The sequence below is a fragment of the Sphaerodactylus townsendi genome, linkage group LG09 (genome assembly GCF_021028975.2).
Source record: "Sphaerodactylus townsendi isolate TG3544 linkage group LG09, MPM_Stown_v2.3, whole genome shotgun sequence".
In the NCBI taxonomy this organism is placed as follows: domain Eukaryota; kingdom Metazoa; phylum Chordata; class Lepidosauria; order Squamata; family Sphaerodactylidae; genus Sphaerodactylus; species Sphaerodactylus townsendi.
Genome location: NC_059433.1, coordinates 82,099,461 through 82,118,623, shown reverse-complemented (window position 1 = coordinate 82,118,623; position 19,163 = coordinate 82,099,461). Strand labels below are relative to the sequence as shown.

General features: G+C 45.4%; 1 protein-coding gene across 2 annotated transcripts in view; it reads right to left on the bottom strand.

Annotated features, from left to right (window-relative positions):
• The window catches only part of SYBU (syntabulin), a 63,787-nt gene extending 45,498 nt beyond the window's left edge, over positions 1-18,289 (bottom strand). For both annotated transcript variants that reach the window (XM_048508004.1, XM_048508005.1), the window contains exon 1: positions 18,085-18,289. In XM_048508004.1, the coding sequence (XP_048363961.1) occupies positions 18,085-18,283 (199 nt within the window). In that variant the 5' untranslated portion in view covers positions 18,284-18,289. The remainder of the gene's footprint in view (positions 1-18,084) is intronic.
• Positions 18,290-19,163: the final 874 nt, after the last annotated feature.

Below are 19,163 nucleotides of genomic sequence, written 5' to 3'. Positions count from 1 at the left end.
GCTCTTTGCAGATGATACCAAATTATGGCAAGGGTGGTGAGAACCTTACTAAAAGGGATTGCGAAGAGCTCCAAGCGGACCTTGATAAATTAGGTGAGTGGGCTCAGAAATGGCAAAATGCAGTTCAATGTAGCAAAATGTAGGAAGTGATGCACATACAGGGGCAAAAAAAATCCAAACTACACAGATAAGATTTACAGGGCTTCGTGGAAGTGCTTTATCACTCACAGACCTATTAGGAAAGGGATTTAGGCGTCTTAGATTGGATAGTTCCAATGGAATGTCAACTCAATGCATGGCAGCTGTGAAAAAAAGAGCAGAAAACTCTATGCTGGGGATCATTAGAAAAGGAATTCGTTGATAATAAGAAACTGCAAGGATTGTCATGCCCTTATAGTAAGCGAAAAGTGAGTGCGGCGCGCGACTTGGAGTACTGCAGGGTCCAGTTCTGGTCAGCCGCGATCTCCAAAAGGATATTGAGGAGACAAGAAAAAAGTGCAGAGAAGGGCAACAAGGGATGATTGGAGGGGAATCCTGGAGCACCTTCCCTATGAGGAGAGGCTGCAGCGTTTAGCCGACTCTTTGGTTTGGGAGAGGAGGCGTCTGAGGGGGGATATGATTGAAGTCTATAAAATTATGCATGGGGTAGAGAATGTTGACAGAGAGACATTTTTCTCTCTTTCTCACAATACTAGAACCAGGGGGCATTCATTGAAAATGCTGGGGGGGAAGAATTAGGACTAATAAAAGGAAACACTTCTTCACGCAACGTGCGTGATTGGTGTTTGGAATATGCTGCCACAGGAGGTGGTGATGGCCACTAACCTGGATAGCTTTAAAAGGGGCTTGGACAGATTTATGGAGGAGAAGTCAATCTATGGCTACCAATCTTGATCCTCTTTGATCTGAGATTGCAAATGCCTTAACAGACCAGGTGATCGGGAGCAACAGCCGCAGAAGGCCATTGCGTTCACATCCTACATGTGAGCTCCCAAAGGCACCTGGTGGGCCACTGTGAGTAGCAGAGAGCTGGACTAGATGGACTTTGGTCTGATCCAGCTGGCTTGTTCTTATGTTCTTATGTTCTTATGTTCTTAAACTTTTAAAGTATTCTACCTCATCTTCAGGTGCTTATAGCACTATGCACGGTTCTGCCCTTCTCCATTTTACACTTACCACAGCCCTGTGAAGTGCTTTTTAAAAAAAGCATGATTGGTCTATGGCCATCCAGTGAGCCTCATGGCTAAATAGCGACTTAAACCCAGGTCCCCATGCTTCCAGTCTGCCTAGTTCTAAGGTGACCATACACTGAAATTAAAGATGCCTAACTCCAAATGGGGCCTGAAGATCTCCTGAACTTACAACTGATTTCCAGACAACACTCGTCAGTTCCCCTGAAGAAAATGGCTACCTTGGGGTGCACTCTATGGCCGTGGTGGCGAACCTTTGGCACTCCAGATGTTATGGACTACAATTCCCATCAGCCCCTGCCAGCATGGCCAATTGGCCAATGATGGGAATTGTAGTCCATAACATCTGGAGTGCCAAAGGTTCGCCACCACTGCAGTATATGGCATCACGAAGAACCCTGTGGCACACAGTGGTAAACTGCAGTACCGCAGTCAAAGCTCTGCTCACAACCTGAGCTTCATCTTGACAGAAGTCAGTTTCGGCTAGCTGGCTCAGCCTAAAATGATACCCAGTTTGCACCGGGCTCCATTTTCCCTAGCTACACCTCTGCCCGGAGGGGAGGGCAGAAGGGACTGCCGGCTGGGAGCCTAGCCGGTGGAGGGGGGGCAGGGCAGGGGAGTCTGCCATCCCTGGCCTCAGAGAGCTGCCGGTGGAGTCTGTCATCCCTGGCCTCAGAGCCTGGGGAAGGCCATAACAAACCACCCCGTAAATATAATCTGCTCAGTAAACATTGTGATGTGATGTCATCCCAGGGGTCAGCAATGACCCAATGAGCCTGCTGCACAAAGCAGACAAAGGCAGAGGCTGCAGTTTCAGTCTAAAAGGAGAAGTGCCTGCATTGCTGCTCAGTATAGCAGAAGGCTCTGTGAGCTAGACTCGTCGGCATCTGAAGAGGAGTAAGTCTCTGCAGAGGACTGGCTCCGTTAGCAGGGGTATCCTACTTAAGCCTTGCTTGGGCTTGACTCAGCCTGAGTGCAACATGTGTGCTTTATCATGAAGTGTCTCCCATCTGGTACCCTGTTCCATGCCTTGAGACCTCTGCCTGCCTGAATTCCTGGACTTCTCGACCCCAGACTGTTCTGACCAAGCCTGTGTCAGCCACCTGTCCTGACTCTAGACTTGCCTGACCATGCCTGTGCCCACCATCTATTCCTGCCTTTAGACTGCCCCACTCTGCCATAGCCTGTCAGCAGCACACTATGGCATTAGGTACCTGTGGAGGCACCGCCCCTCCTCAAACCCTACCCTTCCCAAGGTCTTCCCCCAACCTCCAAGAATCTCCCAACCTGGAGTTGGCAGCTCTAAAATACACATTCCTCATCTTGGCTCAGCAAAAGGAGCTGTGCCTCTGTTAAAATGGAAAGTGGATGTTGTAATGCACCTGCTAATCTTTCGCATGCTACAAAACTGCTTTTGGGTTTTGCTGTAACCTTTTAGAATAGTTACAATGGAAAAAATAGTCTTGGATTCTGCCGAACTTTGTCAGCCTTCACTGCCACAAAAACAGGCTTTCGGATAACATACGGGGAAAAAAAAGGTGTGTCTTTTGAGTTGAGTCTTGTTAACAAAGCTTTGCATGAAGTCCTGCTCGTGAGAAGGAATAAATCGAAAGGAGATGGGCAGGACAGGCAAAGCGCTGACGGATGCTGCTCTTTTACGACTCGCTTTGTTGTCTGATACACAAAGCCAGTGACGAGAGAAGCAAAGGTCAGTTGGCTAGGTTTCCCAAACAGGTGCACAGAATACTAACAGAAGGACAACTTCTTAGTCCAAGAGCCAGCAGGGGACAGTGGTTAAGACTAGCTGACAAGGATCTGAAAGAGTGCAACTCAAATCCCTACTCTGCTGTGAAGCTGGGCGGCTGACCTTTGGCCCGTCACACTCTTTCAGCCACGAGTTGTCAACTCCAGGCTTGGAAATTCCTGGAGATTTGGGGGTAAAGTCTGGGAAGGGAAGCATAAAAAAAGAGGAGGAGGAGGAGGAGGAGGAGGAGGAGGATAGAGAGTTTGGACGTATAATAATCTCCGGTTGTAGACCTCAAGACTATCTCTATTAACTCCTTTCCTCTCCCCACAACAGACATCTTATTGTGGTTGAGAGGGTTCTGAATGAACTGTGAGTTGCTCAAGGTCACCCGGCAGACTTCATGTCGAGGAGTGGGAAACAAATCCAGTTCAGCAGATAAGAGTCCACCACTCATGTGGAGGAGTGGGGAATCAAACCCAGTTCTCTGGATTAGAGTCCCCTGCTCTTAAACACTACACCACATTGGCTCTTGTTTGAGGAGAGGCAGAGAACTCAATGGGTATAATGTCATAGTCCACCCTCCAAAGCAGCCATTTTCTCCATGGACACTGATCTCTGTAGTTTGAAGATCAGTTGTAATTCCAGGAAGTTCCCCTGAAGAAAATGGCAACTTTGGAGGGAAGAATCTACAGTGGTACACCCTATCAAGGTGCTTCTTCTCCCGAAACCCCATCTTCCCCAGACTGAGCTCCCCAAATCTCCAGGAATTTCCTAACTCAGAGTTGGCAGCCCTATGGCTTAGACCAGTGGTTCTCAACCTGTGGGTCACGACTCCTTTGTGGGTCGAACAGCCCTTTCACAGGGGTCGCCTAAGACTCTCTGCATCAGTGTTCTCCATCTGTAAAATGGATCAATGTTAGGGTTGGGGGGTCACCACAACATGAGGAACTGTATTAAAGGGTCGTGGCATTAGGAAGGTTGAGAACCACTGGATTAGACAGACATGAGGTCCAATCCACAAGGTCCCCTTCATGTATTGATACTTATAGGGGATAACATGACTAATAAACAACAAAATCATTCTTGTTCAACCAACCAACCAACCCCCCCCCCCCCAAAAAAAAGCTATTAGGACTTCTATATATTTCTACTTGAGATTTCATATTGGCCCTTTTCCTTGGCTGGCTGATTTATGGACATACAATCTGACTCACAGTTAGAGGTATTATTAACAGCACCATGACAAGACCTGCCTCATGTTCTCCGTAGTCTTTAATTCAGGATACACCCAGTGAACCATTCGAAGCTTGTCTGATGAATTGATTTGTAGGCAGAAGCAAACTCAGCACACTTTAAATGCTTAAATTTTAATCGAGCATGGAAAGGGGGGGGGGAGAGAAGCTTTGCTTCATTAAGTCCACCCTCTGCAGTCAATGTGAAAACAAATGTGCCTTCTCAACCAAGCAGTACCTTTACTGACTAAAGGATGCTTTTCTTTCGGGGAGAATGACTCTGTAGGTAAGTTAAGAAAGCAAGTTACATTATAACAGGAAAGAGCCTTCTTCTGCCAGTTCCACTAGGCATCAACCCCAGTTCTACTAGGCAGTCAGCTAGGCATCAACCCCAAACCCTTATGATTCCACCACTGGAAAAAAGCCATCCCAGGTCGATTCCCGATCCAGCGGCCTTCCACCTAAGCCCAAAGCTTGCGCTCAATGTAAGTGCTCTGTGCAACCACTGGGATCAACGTGGTTTTGTACCAGCTTCGTCCCGTGTAACGGTCAAATTTCCGACTCCAGTTGGGAACTACTACTTTTTCAGGGAACCACGCTCGAACTCAGCTCGATTCCAGTAAAGTGTGGAATCTCTGGTGCCAGGAGTCCCCCATTCAGCCAATCACAGCTGAGTGTTTCGGGCATGCATACAGCTGGCCAGTCAAAAAACGCCACCTTCGTCCCTCCATTCCTGTGGCAGTTTTTTTAATAATGTGTGTGGGGATAGACGGAACATGGCCGTAGAACATTAGCCAATTGGAACGGAGCGGCGAAGAGGCACAGGATGATTCCGCCCTCCGAGCTGGGATCAAGCTGGTTCAGTGGGGAACAACAATGGCTTCGACCTAGGTTAGTATCCTTCTCAGGGAACTGGGTCGAACCTATTTTACTCGTGTGCGGAATCGCCCCCAGAGTTATTATTTCTATTGAACAACACTAACATACACAAAGAGGATACAATAATCTCAAAAGTGGCAAGAAAATGACAAGAAATCAATTTTCCTCCCTCCAGGCCATTCTCTCTTTTCAAATTTTTTAAAATTAATTTTCACAGCATATTTGACATATATAGAAAAAAGATACTTTAGAACAGACAGAAGCAAAACAGAAAAGATATCTATCCAAGACTATATTAATATAATCATTACATAATGGATTCCAATAATGGCCATTCTCTTTGATAAAGCAGTATTGGCAGATAACTGAGTTCAGCGCAGAGGAGAAGCCACAGCAGTACAGAACTAACTGGGCATGTGCAAATTCAGTCCCAGGAGTCCCAGAGAAATGCTGCTATGTTTGTAAGCCTCTGCCTTTCGGAGGATTATGGTTCCATTTTGGCTCTGGACCCACACTGTGGATAGCTGTACTATCTGGACAGGGAAATTCAGGAGGTGAGCAATTACTGTGTGTGGATCCAAATGAGGTAAATTCGGCAGAGTGTTCAACAGCACTTCACATAATGCTGTCAAAAACACTACACAATAAGGTCACTGTTGCTACGCTACAGTGGAGAGAGGAAGGGAAGTTTGTGGCAGCCATTTTGTTATTGTGCCCACTGTGCCACGTCAGAATTCCATGTGTGGGCCTGCAGGTTAAAAAAGGCAGGAGACCCCTGCTCCTCTCCATATTATACATATTTTTGTCATCATGTTACATTTGACTTATGGTGATGCTGTAGCGTTTTCAAGGCAAGAGATGTTTTGAGGAGGTTTGCCATGGCCTACCTCTACATCATGATCCAGTATTCCTTGGTGGTCTGCCATCCATATACTTGCCAGGGTCAACCCTGCTTAACTTCTGAGATCTGACAAGATCAATGCATCAGGTCTTTTTGTGCTACATTCGAGAATGTTTGGTATATGATCCTAACAATTGATGTTTTGGGGCTATTTATGATATATTTTGTGATATTGTGATATTTTACGTGTTTTTAAATATGGATGTATATTTTCTATTGTGGTTTTTATGCATAGTTTTGTATTGTTAACAGTAAAGCACAGTGGAATAAAATGTATATTTAATATATTTTGACAGGTCCCTATTAGACTTCTCAGCCTCTCTGGTTCCTAGACTGTCTTTCAGGTTGGGTTTGGATTTTTCCCTCCTTTTTGACTGCCATTAAATCCCACCGCCACAATTCTTTCAGAAAATCTCTTCTTTTTTTCAATTGAACAGCTGCAGAGATGAACTGTGAAAAAAACAGTCTGCTTGACCCTCCTTAAACAGGGTGCTCCCCTCCTGATTGATAAGGTAAACATGGTGCATACAGGACAGAGCTGCTCCAAAGCAGCAGTGGAACTTATGAGGAAACCAGGCATGTCTGGAAGTAACCGAGCCAGCTGAAGTTGTTGAGAAAATGTTCTCCTCAGCATGACATCTGAATCCTGCAGCTGAAATCCAAACCAAAAGGCGGGGAGAGTGTGGGAAGGAATCGGTTTCAATGTCAGAGGTTGGATGGTGTGCACCAAAACATTTGCTTTATTGACTGCTAAACTCCGGCTTGAAGCTTTATAATCGAGAACATTACTAAGTTCAGCGTATGTTTGCCAGAATAAATATAACTTTGAAAAGTTTCATTTTTCAGCCCGCCCATACTTCTCAGAAAAAAGAAATAACAGTTCTTGCAACATCTTCTTGTGATCTGCACAGCTTGGCAAAGGAAGCTGAGTAGAGGTGAACCCCAAGAACAGCGACACCTGCCACTTTATAAATGTTATCATGCCATTATCAAGACGGCTACATGCAAATAAGCTGTGCCAGAGTACCTGAGCGAATCCTGCAATCCCAGCTTAGGCAGCATATTTACATGGAAATAAGGACACTAGAGATCCCTCCTAAGAAAATAAATGTGAAATAGTGGTTGGAGTGTTGGGCTACCATGGAAGTGACCTCACATCCAGGTTTTCACCTGGAAGTGATGTTAATAAATCATGTGATGTCATTTACATCCCCTCAGTTCTCTCTCTAGCTAAAATGTGGGTGGAGGGGAGGAGAGTTCAAAGGGACGTGAGGACACTGCATTAAGCAACATTCATTTCTGCTCCTTGCCCTACCTCTGAAGTTCCTGGGGGTGCCAGATAAACGCCTGGTAACACTAATTTGAAACCAAATCTCGCAGTTCCTAGTACAGTGCTCTATATAACCATTACATAATATTCACTCCTTATTGCTGCACTTAAAATTGAAAGTAAGAAGACAGTGACTTGGACAAGGGCAATTTAATTTGCCCCTGCTATGATGGGAGGCCCTGGCCTGGCCAGCCCAGGCCAGCCCAATCTTCTTAGATTTGAAAAATGAAGCATGGTCGCCTCTGGTTAGTATTTAGATGAGTGGACTAGGATCACTATGTATAGGCAGGCAATGATAAACCAGCTCTGAATATATCTTGCTTCGAAAACCCTACTGGGGCACTTTATTTCCACTTCATGGCAAAAATATATACAGGAGAGGATTTTCTTCTGCTTTGGGGTGTCAAAATATGCTGGACCAGCCATGCTCCCCTTGAAATATAAGGCTAATTATGTCACAGTACAAGAAAGGCATTCTGCATATGTTCAGAAGTAACCTTTATTACATCCTCTTAGCCTGAGACTTGATAATCACACAGATCCTGGCGACAAAGTGTGTTTCGAATTAAACCTTTAGGCTTAACAGCCTCATTCAGCAGAAGTGCCTTCTGCGAGCAGTTTTTCCTTTCCCTCTCCTTGTTTCCAGGCTGGCGTCAACATTAACATACCCCTAGGCTTGCTCCAAGTTTCCTTTCTGCACTTCAAACCAAAAGAGACAGCTTTTGCCTCCAGTCAGCCATACAGAGAAAAGAGCTGAAGGCTTTTTGGTAGACATCAAGAATCAGCACTGGAAAGAAAATGAAGTCAATGGGCACTGACACAGACCTGAGATCTGCGGGAATGTGAGCCGCTACCCAGTAGGGTAGCTGTCCTTTTGATGTTAACATTTTAAAATCAGATTCAAGCCTATCCATAATGAGTATTTTTTTTTAAAGACAGGACTGATACGAGCTCTTTTGGCACCCTGAGCAAGGTATCCCAGTGCCTTCTTCCAAGCTGCAGCTGCCTATGCCTGAGCAGGGCCCCTGTGGGGCTGCCATTCAGGTACACTGGCACCTGAAATGGTGGGAGACTGTCTCTTTTAGAGTGGAGGATTAGCAAGAGCAAAAGGTTGGGCAAGCTCAGGATCTTTATTGCCTATGTATATAGAAATCAGCTTTAGCAAGAAATCCACAGGAGAGCAAGGTAAAGTTTAACAATTTTATTAAAAGAAAAGTAATAAAAATAGAAGCACACAATAATCAGAGCAGCAGAACACACATATAGTCCTAGGATATAAGCAGGGTTAAGGGGATAGGTTGGGAATAGTGGAAGAATTGGGGGAATTCTTAGGGGAAATACTGTACCAGATCCTAAAGTGGCTTTGGGTCAATGAAGCAGAGCCCAGAGACCTGTACTGGGCTCCAGAGAAGCAGGGTAGAAAGCAGATGGCATGCAACAGCAACTGAACCCAAAGGCAGTTTCAGAAATAAGAGGCCCTCAGCATTGGATGGGGGGTATTTTGTACGGAAGGTTGGGCCCTCTGGCCAAGCTAAGATACCTTAATCTTCCTGGACAAAGGAGAATCTTGCCTTTCCAGGGAGAGACAAGATAGTGACATAAAACTTAAGTATTGGGACACTAGTAGAATGGGTTGCGCACTTGGCTTAAGTGACTAAGTGGGGAGTGCCCAAAAAAGGAGAAGGAAGCAGATTAAATTACAGCTATAAAACAATGAAATGTCACTAAGGTGGTCTTTAGAGAGAAATTAGTCAGAGGAAGAAGTTTGGACAAATACATTTGGGCAAATACATTAACACGTCTTTTGTCTTAGCAGGGCAGGTAGTCCAGAGCTGGAGGTTCCCAAGGTAGAGGAATTGTTTTCCCTTAAGTCCTTTAGGAAGGACGTGAGGCAGGTACTTTGCAAGGCAGATTTGGGTGAGGGTAAGTCCAGTCAAAATTTTACTGTCCTTTGGGTATACTAGCCAATGCAGAGAATGGGCTCCCCATTTTGGCAAGGCACTGCTAGGCATCCCAAGTGTCAACAGGATGGGTAGAGATGCTGTTGTCTTAAAACAGAGCCCCCCTCCCACCCACCATGGAGTGGTCTGGTAACAACATGGCCAGTGATGGCATGGAATGGCAAGAAGAAAACCAAGTCTCCATGGTATGTCAGGCAACTGCTTGAGTGGCTTGGCTATAGATAATAATAATTTGTGTGCTCTCAAGTCACAGCTGACTCATGGCAATCCCAGAGACATGAGATTTTCAAAGAAAAAGATGAACAGAGGTAGTTTACTACTGTCTGCCTCTGCATACCTACTCTGGTCTTCCGCACCAGTCTGCCATTCAAGTACTAACCTGGGTTGGCCCTGCTTACCATCCAAACTCTGACAAGCCAGAGCTAGGCTGGCCATTGTGTGTATATTATTATTATTATTATTATTATTATTATTATTATTATTATTATTATTATTATTATTATTATTATTATTATTATTATTATTATTATTATTAATTCAATTTGATAAACCGCCCTACCCCCGAAGGGCTCAGGGCGGTGTACAACAACAAACATAATAAAACAAAACGAATAACCCCAGTTAAAAATACAAAACCTTAAAACTATAGCAGCAGCATCTGTCAATAAATAGTTAATAGTTAATAATAACAAGGGGAGTCTGGCATCACACCCCAGTGATCAAATCCTGGTAGTGGTCAAATTCTGGGAGGGGGCTGGCAGATGGTCAGATACACAGCCAGTGGACAAGGCAATGAGAGGGGCGGAATCAGCGGCCGGTCCCCCCAAAAGCCCGGTGGAACAGCTCGATTTTACAGGCCCAGTGGAACTCCCCAAGGTCCCGCAGGGCCCTAACTGCTGGAGGAAAAGCGTTCCACCAGGCAGGGGCCAGGGCAGTAAATGCCCTGGTCCGCGTGGAGGCCAGCCGCATCATAGAAGGACAGGGGACCACCAGCAAGTTTGCCTCCATTGAGCGAAGGGTGCAACCCGGGACGTATGGAGTGAGACGGTCCTGTAGGTATGAGGGCCCCAGGCCGTGAAGGGCCTCAAAGGTCAGAACCAACACCTAGAGCGAATTACAATAATCCAGCCTGGAGGTATACGTGTGTGTGTGAGTGTGTGTGAAGTCAAGTTGACTTACGGCAACCCCATAGGGATTTCAAGGCAAGAGACATTCAGAACTGGTTTGCCATTGCCTTCCTTCATGTGGGCTGAGAGAGTTCTGAGGGAACTGTGGCTGGCCCAAGCCAGCAGGCTTCATGTGGAGGTGTGGGGAATCCAACTCAGATTAGAGTCTGCCATTATAAACCACCACACCATGCTGGCTGGGCTATTAGTTTGGGACATATAAACAACTCTTTTAAAAAGGGAGATAGTGGGATATAAACATGACTCACTGAATAGTTGCTGTTCCTTGAAGGAAGAGCTCAGGCAAAGAACCTGAATTCCATTCACTGCATCATTAAAAACTATAATTGTATGTTTTTAATTGAATTTGATGGCCGGTACAAAAGCAACGCTAGAAGAGATGCTCTCTCTGCAGCTCATTTTAATGATTCCTTGCTATTTTAAGGGTCTTTCAGAACAAAACCAGAGAATCATCTAAGGAGAGGAACTGCTTCCCGGCCCAAATTGCAGGTAGTTATTTATCATTTGTATTTGACTGGAGCAAGCTCTCCACCTTGAGAAAATATTGGTGTGTTCCAGATGCACATGCAAAAAGTACAAAACATTAGCTTGGAAAGAAGGGAGAACTGTCCTTTGTGAATCATGTTCCTATAATTATCACAGTGGACAAAAATCTAACCCAAATATCATCTGAAAATACATGTTTTTAAATGTTTAATCCGGAATATACCTAGGAGCAATCTCTTATGTCCTTGCCTGTGAATCTGGCCTCCTGGCACTGAAATATGAAACCAGACCACTGGTTCATCAAGCTCATTGCTCTCTCTCTCTCTCTTTTGACTGGCAGAAACTCTCCAGACAGAGAAAGCCACTATCCAACACTTGTTTGCTGAGATCCTGTAACTGGAGATGCCAGGAATTTAAACTGAACCCTTCTGTGTTTCAAAGCATAGTGTTCTACCATTGAGATATAGCCACGGATATGCTACGCCCCTCTTCAAAATATCATCCCCTAACCCTACAGAAAGACAAAATGATGCTAGGGTAGCCAATGGGTTGAAATGAAACCAGTCTGGTTGAGCCTCTCTGTTTTAAAGGAAGTTCTACACATTCACATGAACAAATGAAGATTTTCATGGTGCTAAACATTATTGTTGTGGTGGAAGTTATTAATGTGGTGGGAATAGATCTAGTTCATCTTTGTTCCTAACGTTTTGGTTTCATTTTATTGACATCTTCAGAGGTGTGTCACAAAGTGATACTTTCACTCTGTGATACACCTCTGAAGATGCCAGCCACAGATGCAGGTGAAACGTTAGGAACAAGATCTACTAGACCATGGCCACACAGCCTAGAAAACCCACCACAACCAGTTGAATCTGACCGTGAAAGCCTTCGACAATACACTAAACAGTATTGTTTGCAAACAAAGGTAAATCAAACAAAGAGAAAGGTACCCCTAATATAAGACATCCCCGAAAAATAAGACATAGTAGAGGTTTTGCTGAAGTGTGAAATATAAGGCATCCCCCGAAAGTAAGACATAGCAAAGTTTTTGTTTGGAAGCATGCCTGACGAACAGAACACAGAAAAATAAGACATCCCCTGAAAATAAGACATAGCGCATCTTTGGGAGCAAAAATTAATATAAGATACTGTCTTATATTCGGGGAAACATGGTAGAAGGATTGTTCAAGCCTAAATGTATCTTTGAGCATGACAATGGCCATTTTTGCATAGGTGATCTGCCCCAGGGAAGTGGATTATTTTTCTGCTTCCCATGGTGTATTTGTGCACCCACCAGGGTCCCCTCTGCTTTCTTCCTATCTTTCACAAACCGACATTGCTGCAAAGTTTTTGAAAAGATTGCAGTAAAAGCCTGGATGACAGTTAAGTGGGTGGGGATATTTGCATTTTAACAATCTCTGTGTCCTGTCTTCCAAATTTCCAGCTTGTTTTCTTTTTTAAAGTATGTCTCTAGCAGCATTCATTGCAGAGATACAAGGGGAAAGGCACAGGTCCCTATAAAAACAAGCTAGGTGCCAACTAGAATAAAAAAGAAAGCTAGGGATTCATAGGATCTGACATTCAGATTGTTATGTTACCACATGGATATAACTATAGCCAATTGCTGACCTAAATAAACAAATAATGTAAAAGCCCTGGTGCCATGAGAGATAGCTACCGCTGGGAGGACCAAGGCAGAGAAACTTCAGGAAAACATTTAATGGGGAAGCCTGGTTGCTCCTTTGCCTTGTCCATTTTATTATTGTGAACCATGGTTCACAAAAGGACAAGGAAAAGAGGGCATTCGGGCCATTGCACAATCAACCTCAGGGAACTGGAAATGGGAGACTTTCAGGGGAAAAGGCATTTGAAATACTACAGGAAAAGGGCAGCGATTGGCATACTGTGAGTCATGATGCAACAAGACCTAAGGCTGTTTGCTGGCAAAAGGGTCACATGCACAGATTGCTGTCTGTGTCTACTGTGCCAGTATTCTGCACTGATTTTCTCCGCTTGCCCGCATGCCAGGGTCTCCCAAAACTGCTGGAGCAGCTGTCAAGCAATTTTAGTGTCAACCCTACTTGCCACAGCTCACTTGGATGCTGAAATTCTGCTATAGGAGGTCAAAGGGTCATCTAGAACACTGTGACTTAAAACTGGAACACTGTGGAATATTAAGAACTAACTGAGAATCTGCAATGAGAAGGTAGCCTCCCTCTCATCATCTGCCAATGGAATCATCTTTCCACTGGCGTTATACTGGGCACAGTGGCAGAGCTACAAGTGGGTATGGGGGTGCACCGTGCACCGGGCGCATGCCTGGGGGCCCTGGAAAATTGCCCTTGCGGGTCTTCTTCCTCTTTCCTCAGCCCTCCTCCCATTATGTTCCCCTCATTATCTCTTTACCTTAGTTCCTTTCCTTTTCCGAGAACTTCTTCGCGGGTTGAGCGCCCGTTCGCAGCAGAAGCTTAAAATGTATGTTAGGAACTTAGTTCCCAGGAGTACCAGCCTGCCAAGGTCTCCTGGGCAGCTATAGTTCCTATCAGGCTGCTCTTCAACCTGAACTGCTTAATATCTTCTTTTTCTCAGCCCGGAAAAAAGTTCCCAGGAAAAAAAGGAAAGGAACTAAGGTAAGTGTGGAAAGGGGGGGTGCCACGTGGGGTGGGTGGCGTACCACAGGGGGCATGGGGGGTGGAAAATATAGACTGCACACCAGGCGCAGTTTGGCCCAGCTATGTCTCTGACTGGGCATCTTAGAATCCAACCAAAGTGCTTTAGCTATCATAAGAAGCCACAGAACACCCCAGTATGGAATTCTGGGGAAGTTTTTGAATTGCTGTTTTTTCCATGTGTTGTAGGGGGGACTGAGCTTGGCTTCATGCTCTTGGAAGAGATGTTCTCTGTGTGCAAATGTTTTATCATTGGAGTGGACCCAACCAACTTTTTAGGTTTCCCTTTGACCATTGGGAGAAACCCCCACCCCCACCAATGTTATTCTAGGGGTCCTAGGACTGACATAAGAACATAAGAACTAGCCTGCTGGATCAGACCAGAGTCCATCTAGTCCAGCACTCTGCTACTTGCAGTGACCCACCAGGTGCCTTTGGGAGCTCACATGCAGGATGTGAAAGCAATGGCCTTCTGCTGCTGCTGCTCCTGAGCACCTGGTCTGCTAAGGCATTTGCAATCTCAGATCAAGGAGGATCAAGATTGGTAGCCATAGATCGACTTCTCCTCCATAAATTTGTCCAAGCCCCTTTTAAAGCTATCCAGGTGAGTGGCCATCACCACCTCCTGTGGCAGCATATTCCAAATACCAATCACACGTTGCGTGAAGAAGTGTTTCCTTTTATTAGTCCTAATTCTTCCCCCCAGCATTTTCAATGTAGGCCCCCTGGTTCTAGTATTGTGAGAAAGAGAGAAAAAATTCTCGTGGATAAAAAGTCAGGTGGTGTGGGAGGCTTTGGTGGGACTGAGTGAAAAAGTTGAATCCAACTCATGTGCACAAGCCATCACCGTAAAACATCAGGGTGAATACACAGAACAATTCCATTGTTTGGAAACAAGACGACATATAGAGAATCTTAGGGAGAAACAGGAAGGGACTGTGCCTTAGAAGCAGGACACATACTGTGCATGCATACATTTTAGACACTGCCAAACACTGGGACAGTTCCACTTAAAAGGCTTTCAGGCCACAATGCTGGGAATGACTTCTGCCTTTGGAGAGCTTCGGCCGCTCAAAATAGGCAGCAGCGACCTACCCATGGCAGCTTCTCTGCTTTTATTGATAGCTTCTATTAGAAGACAACAAATTCATGGAGAACAGATCTATTGTTGGCTCTCAGTTGTGGCAGTGAAACAAATACCTCCATATTAAGGAGTAGCATAATTGAGTACCTGATGACAGAGAAGACCCTCTGGCCATAAATCTCGCTTGGTTAACCGGTCCCTCTCAACCTAGCCTACCTCACAGGGTTCTTGTGATAATAAAATGGAGGAGGGGGTTGAAGATGCCGCTCTGGAAGGAGGATACAATGACTGATGTCTCCATGCGTTGCTTATCAACTTTCAAGAAGCATCCAGATTGCTAGTGATGGGAAAAAAACAATGGCTAGATGGTTCTCTAATGACTCTTGAGTGCAACGGCAGTGCATGCCACACAATGCAAACCTCTTGCAGGGACAATTGAGAAGTGATAACAAAACATACAATGGGAGCACATTATTGGGGAAAACTGCAACCCAAAAAAATGGGTACAAGTCTATGTAGCCAGAGGCCTCAAGACATGATCTGTGCAATAGAGCCACAGCACCTTTTCTAAGTCTTTGAAACAAGGTATGACAAAGAAGAATGAGTTGCAACTGAGACAATGCATAATTAGGACACAGACTACATTTGGCACTGGGAATACATGTACAGCAGCTGCCAGGAAAAAAATGTTATTCATACTGAGCTTTACATTAACAATTATAGTGGATCTCCCTGCACATCACTGAATTTGAGATGCCGCACACCGTAAAACACACGCACACACACACAAAAATGCTGAAGCTGTACAAACATAAATTGATTCCCCCGTATTTATTGCAGCTGTACTTTGTTCACAGTGAGCAACGGCAAATTGCTGCTATAATTATGCAGCAGGCGCATCACGGGGCCTTGTCCGGAAGCTGGCTTCTCTCATTTTGACGCCAGCCCCATTCTCGATCTAAATCCAAATTCAGAATCAAAGCAAAAACCCAAAGTGTTTTTTGTGTGCGCTTTGAACCTTTGTCACCCCCACATGAGGTCATGCACAGTTACCTGTTCACACATGACTGATTCTTCTTGTTCCTCACACTTACCTGCTGCATAAAGTCTACCGCTGTACGGTAATCAAGATGGGTGGAACCATGATGTGTTTCAGATACAGCACAATCACTTCAGAGAATTGCTTGCTGCCCAGGCGGGGAAATGTTTGATTCTGTTCTAGGAGCTTTAAGAGCACCCTGATGATGGAGCAGTTAAGTGAAGTTTTTTGTCATGTGGAGGTAAAAAAGTATCACCTGTTAAATGCTGCAGATCAGATGGCTGCAAATGACCCACCTCACAGGGGCCAATGCATAAGTTGACAACCTCACTGACACCACTGGCACAGGAAGCTTAAAAGTAATTGTACCTCTGAGCACAGCACGTAACATTAAGATGGAATTCTTAAGCATTAAAAATGCATTCAAAACAGGGGCGGAGGCTTAAGGGAGGGAGACTGGAACTTGAAGGATGGTGGTAAAATGCTCTTGTGCACTCTCTTGAGGAAGTGCCCATCTGCCCCACACCCTAAGCAACCCGCCTCCATTTGGAACACCCCCAGGAACACCCCTGTCATGCCCCTCATATGTCCCCAGGGCGCGCCCAGGGCATCGTGTCCCCTGCCCCGTGGGCGCTACGCCACTGATTCAGAAAACACCCATGGAACAATGTATACCTGCGTACCAGTAATGTACCAGATGCTCAGAGTCGCTTGCTTTTTGTAGTGCTCAAAGATATAGGAGAGCCAGTGTGGTGTAGTGTTTAAGGTTGTGGACTCTAATCTGGAGAACAGGGTTTGATTCCCCACTTCTCCATATGAAGCTTGCTGGGTGACCTTGGGGCAGTCACAGTTCTCTCAGAACTCTCTGAGCTCACTAGAGGCAGGCAATGGCAAAACAGCTCCAAACACCTCTTGCCTTGGAAACCGTACAGGGTTTTCGTAAGTCAACTGTGACTTCTCCTTAGGTCATCCTAAGTAGTTGCGCCATTCTAATCCCACGGGCCAATGGATTTGAAAGGATGCAACTCTGCTTTGGCCCGGGCTAGTCTGATCTCATCAGATTTCAGAAGCCTAAGCAGGGTCAGCCTTGGTTAGCACTTGGATGGGAGACGACCAAGGAATGCCTGGGTTGCTATGCAGAGGAAGTCAATGGGAAACCACCTGTTAGTCTTTGGCCTATAAATCACAACCTAGGTTGCCATGTTGGTGGCAGCTTGCTGGCGCTTTACACACACACCAAGACAATGCTGTAAATCAGTGCTTATCTAGTGTGCCAGTGTGGTGCAATGGTGACATTAATAACTGGGAGAGCTAGGTTCAAATCCCCACTCTGCCATGGAAGCTCACTAAGTGACTGTGAACCAGTCACTCTCGCTCTCATTCTAACCTACCTCACAGGGTTGTTCTGAGTATTAAATGGAGGCAGAGCCATAGCGAAGGGGAACTGTGCCCCTGCCACGCCCCCGCCCACCCCTGCCCCTGGAATGCCCCCGGTGTGTAACCCCCCGTTCCCTTGGTGCTACGCCACTAAATGGAGGAGAACAATGTAAACCACTTTGGGTCCCTCTTGAGGAGAAATGTGGGAAGTTAACTTATGCATGTAATCTTCTGTGTGGGAAAATTTTCATCAGGTTACCTATCTAATTTAACTCCTTGCAGAAAAGAGGGAAGCTCATATGAATATTAAAATTTCTTAAATAAACACTGGCCACATAGTCCTCATCCCACACAGGAGACACTGTGAATCTGTGGGAAGTGTATGTAGAAAATCAATATAATTATATGACACATGTGGTGGATCAGTCCTGACAAGTGAGATAAAGGATATAAAGGACTTTGGACTATTAAAAAAAACAAACTGCAGAAATAATAAACTGACAATCCCTGAAACCAAACAGTGCTCACATTGTATGTACAATACTTGTACATCTCTGGAAAATCTTCTTCCCAAATGTTTGTTAAACAAACTAAGCCCTTTAAGAATGCCAGAATATGTTGGTTTTAATTCTCTTGTAAGGAAGAGGTCAATTTTTCATGCAGGGTTCAAGGCAAATGCATTGCAATCCCAATAGGACCATCTGATTTCATTTACTGACAAGCATTTAAAAATATTCACTATTAAATGACTCTTACATCTTTGTTTTTCTAAACGTGTCGCAACAGTCAGACCGGCTAAAAAGGCAGAACGCTGCCAACTGGAAGACACGCTCCTTACAGAAACACGGATGACAATTGTTCCGCAAATAGGCTGATTGTCCACAATAATGTTTTGGCTACTGTTGATATCTTGGGGATGCTATTTTGTGCATTCGGATGAAGAGGAAAAACACCCCGGCTAAAAGACCACCATTTTGACAACCACACCCTTCCTTTTGGTACCTGAGCAAAAGCTGTTGCTGCTGATAGTCCTTGCTGAGCCTCCAGAAGAGCTCAGTGGGTTGAACTCTCTGCTTTCCTCCTCCGAGAAGGGTGACTCAGACGCTGGGGATGCTTTCTGGTGGTATGGGTGCTTCTGGGAGAGATGAGGCCGGAGGACCAGGCGGGGAATACGGCTGCGGCAGACCTCCTTGACTTGCATTTTGTGCTCCTTGCAACAACATCAACAGCAACAACAATGGAAATGTCATTCTTTATTCCGCCCCAGTCCAAACACATCCAGTGTGACATTCGAGCAGATGCCATCAAAAAATGTTTCTACATGGGCGGGGTATCACACAGCCAGCAACACAATTGTAGACAGGGGACCCACATCATTTGATGCTACCAGGGGCGTACCGCTGAGGGGGGACATATGGAGTCAAATGTCCCCGGGCTGTGGCCATTTAGTCACGTGGGGGACAGAAAATCACTCCCACACCTCTCCTCCCCCCCACCCCCGGTCAATACACTGGCTGCAAAAAAACATTGTTTGATCATGGTGGGGGAGAACGCCTGCCCATATGGGGAGGGTGTGCAGAAAGATTTTGTACTGGGCTACATTTTCCCTAGATATGCCTCTGGGTGCTACAGAGTGGAACTCCGCCATGCCAATAGCAATGGCTCATGGGAGACCTCAGAACTGATGTAGGGATTCTACATGTAAACAGTAGTGAGCCATGTGGCTCCCTTCTAGACATAATACTAGTCATTGGGAGGGGCCAGGGTTCACTACTTCAGCACAATTTTTTAAATGCCACAGTTTTCAGATTCAGTCGTGGACATCTCAGGGTTACAGGGTCAGACAGTGGGTGATGGGAAAGAGATCTGCCTGAAACTGGGATTGCTGAGGCCAGCCAGAGCAGACGATGCTGAACTTGTGCTTAGAGCAATGTGCCAACTCAGAAGAATGTGCCCTGTCTGTTCATGTGCATGGAACATTGTCCACATAGAAACAGTTCCCAGCGACTCTATCCTATCCATTTCATACCCCCAAACTGTGAACATGATGTGTGCTTGCCAACATATGTTGGCAATCACAG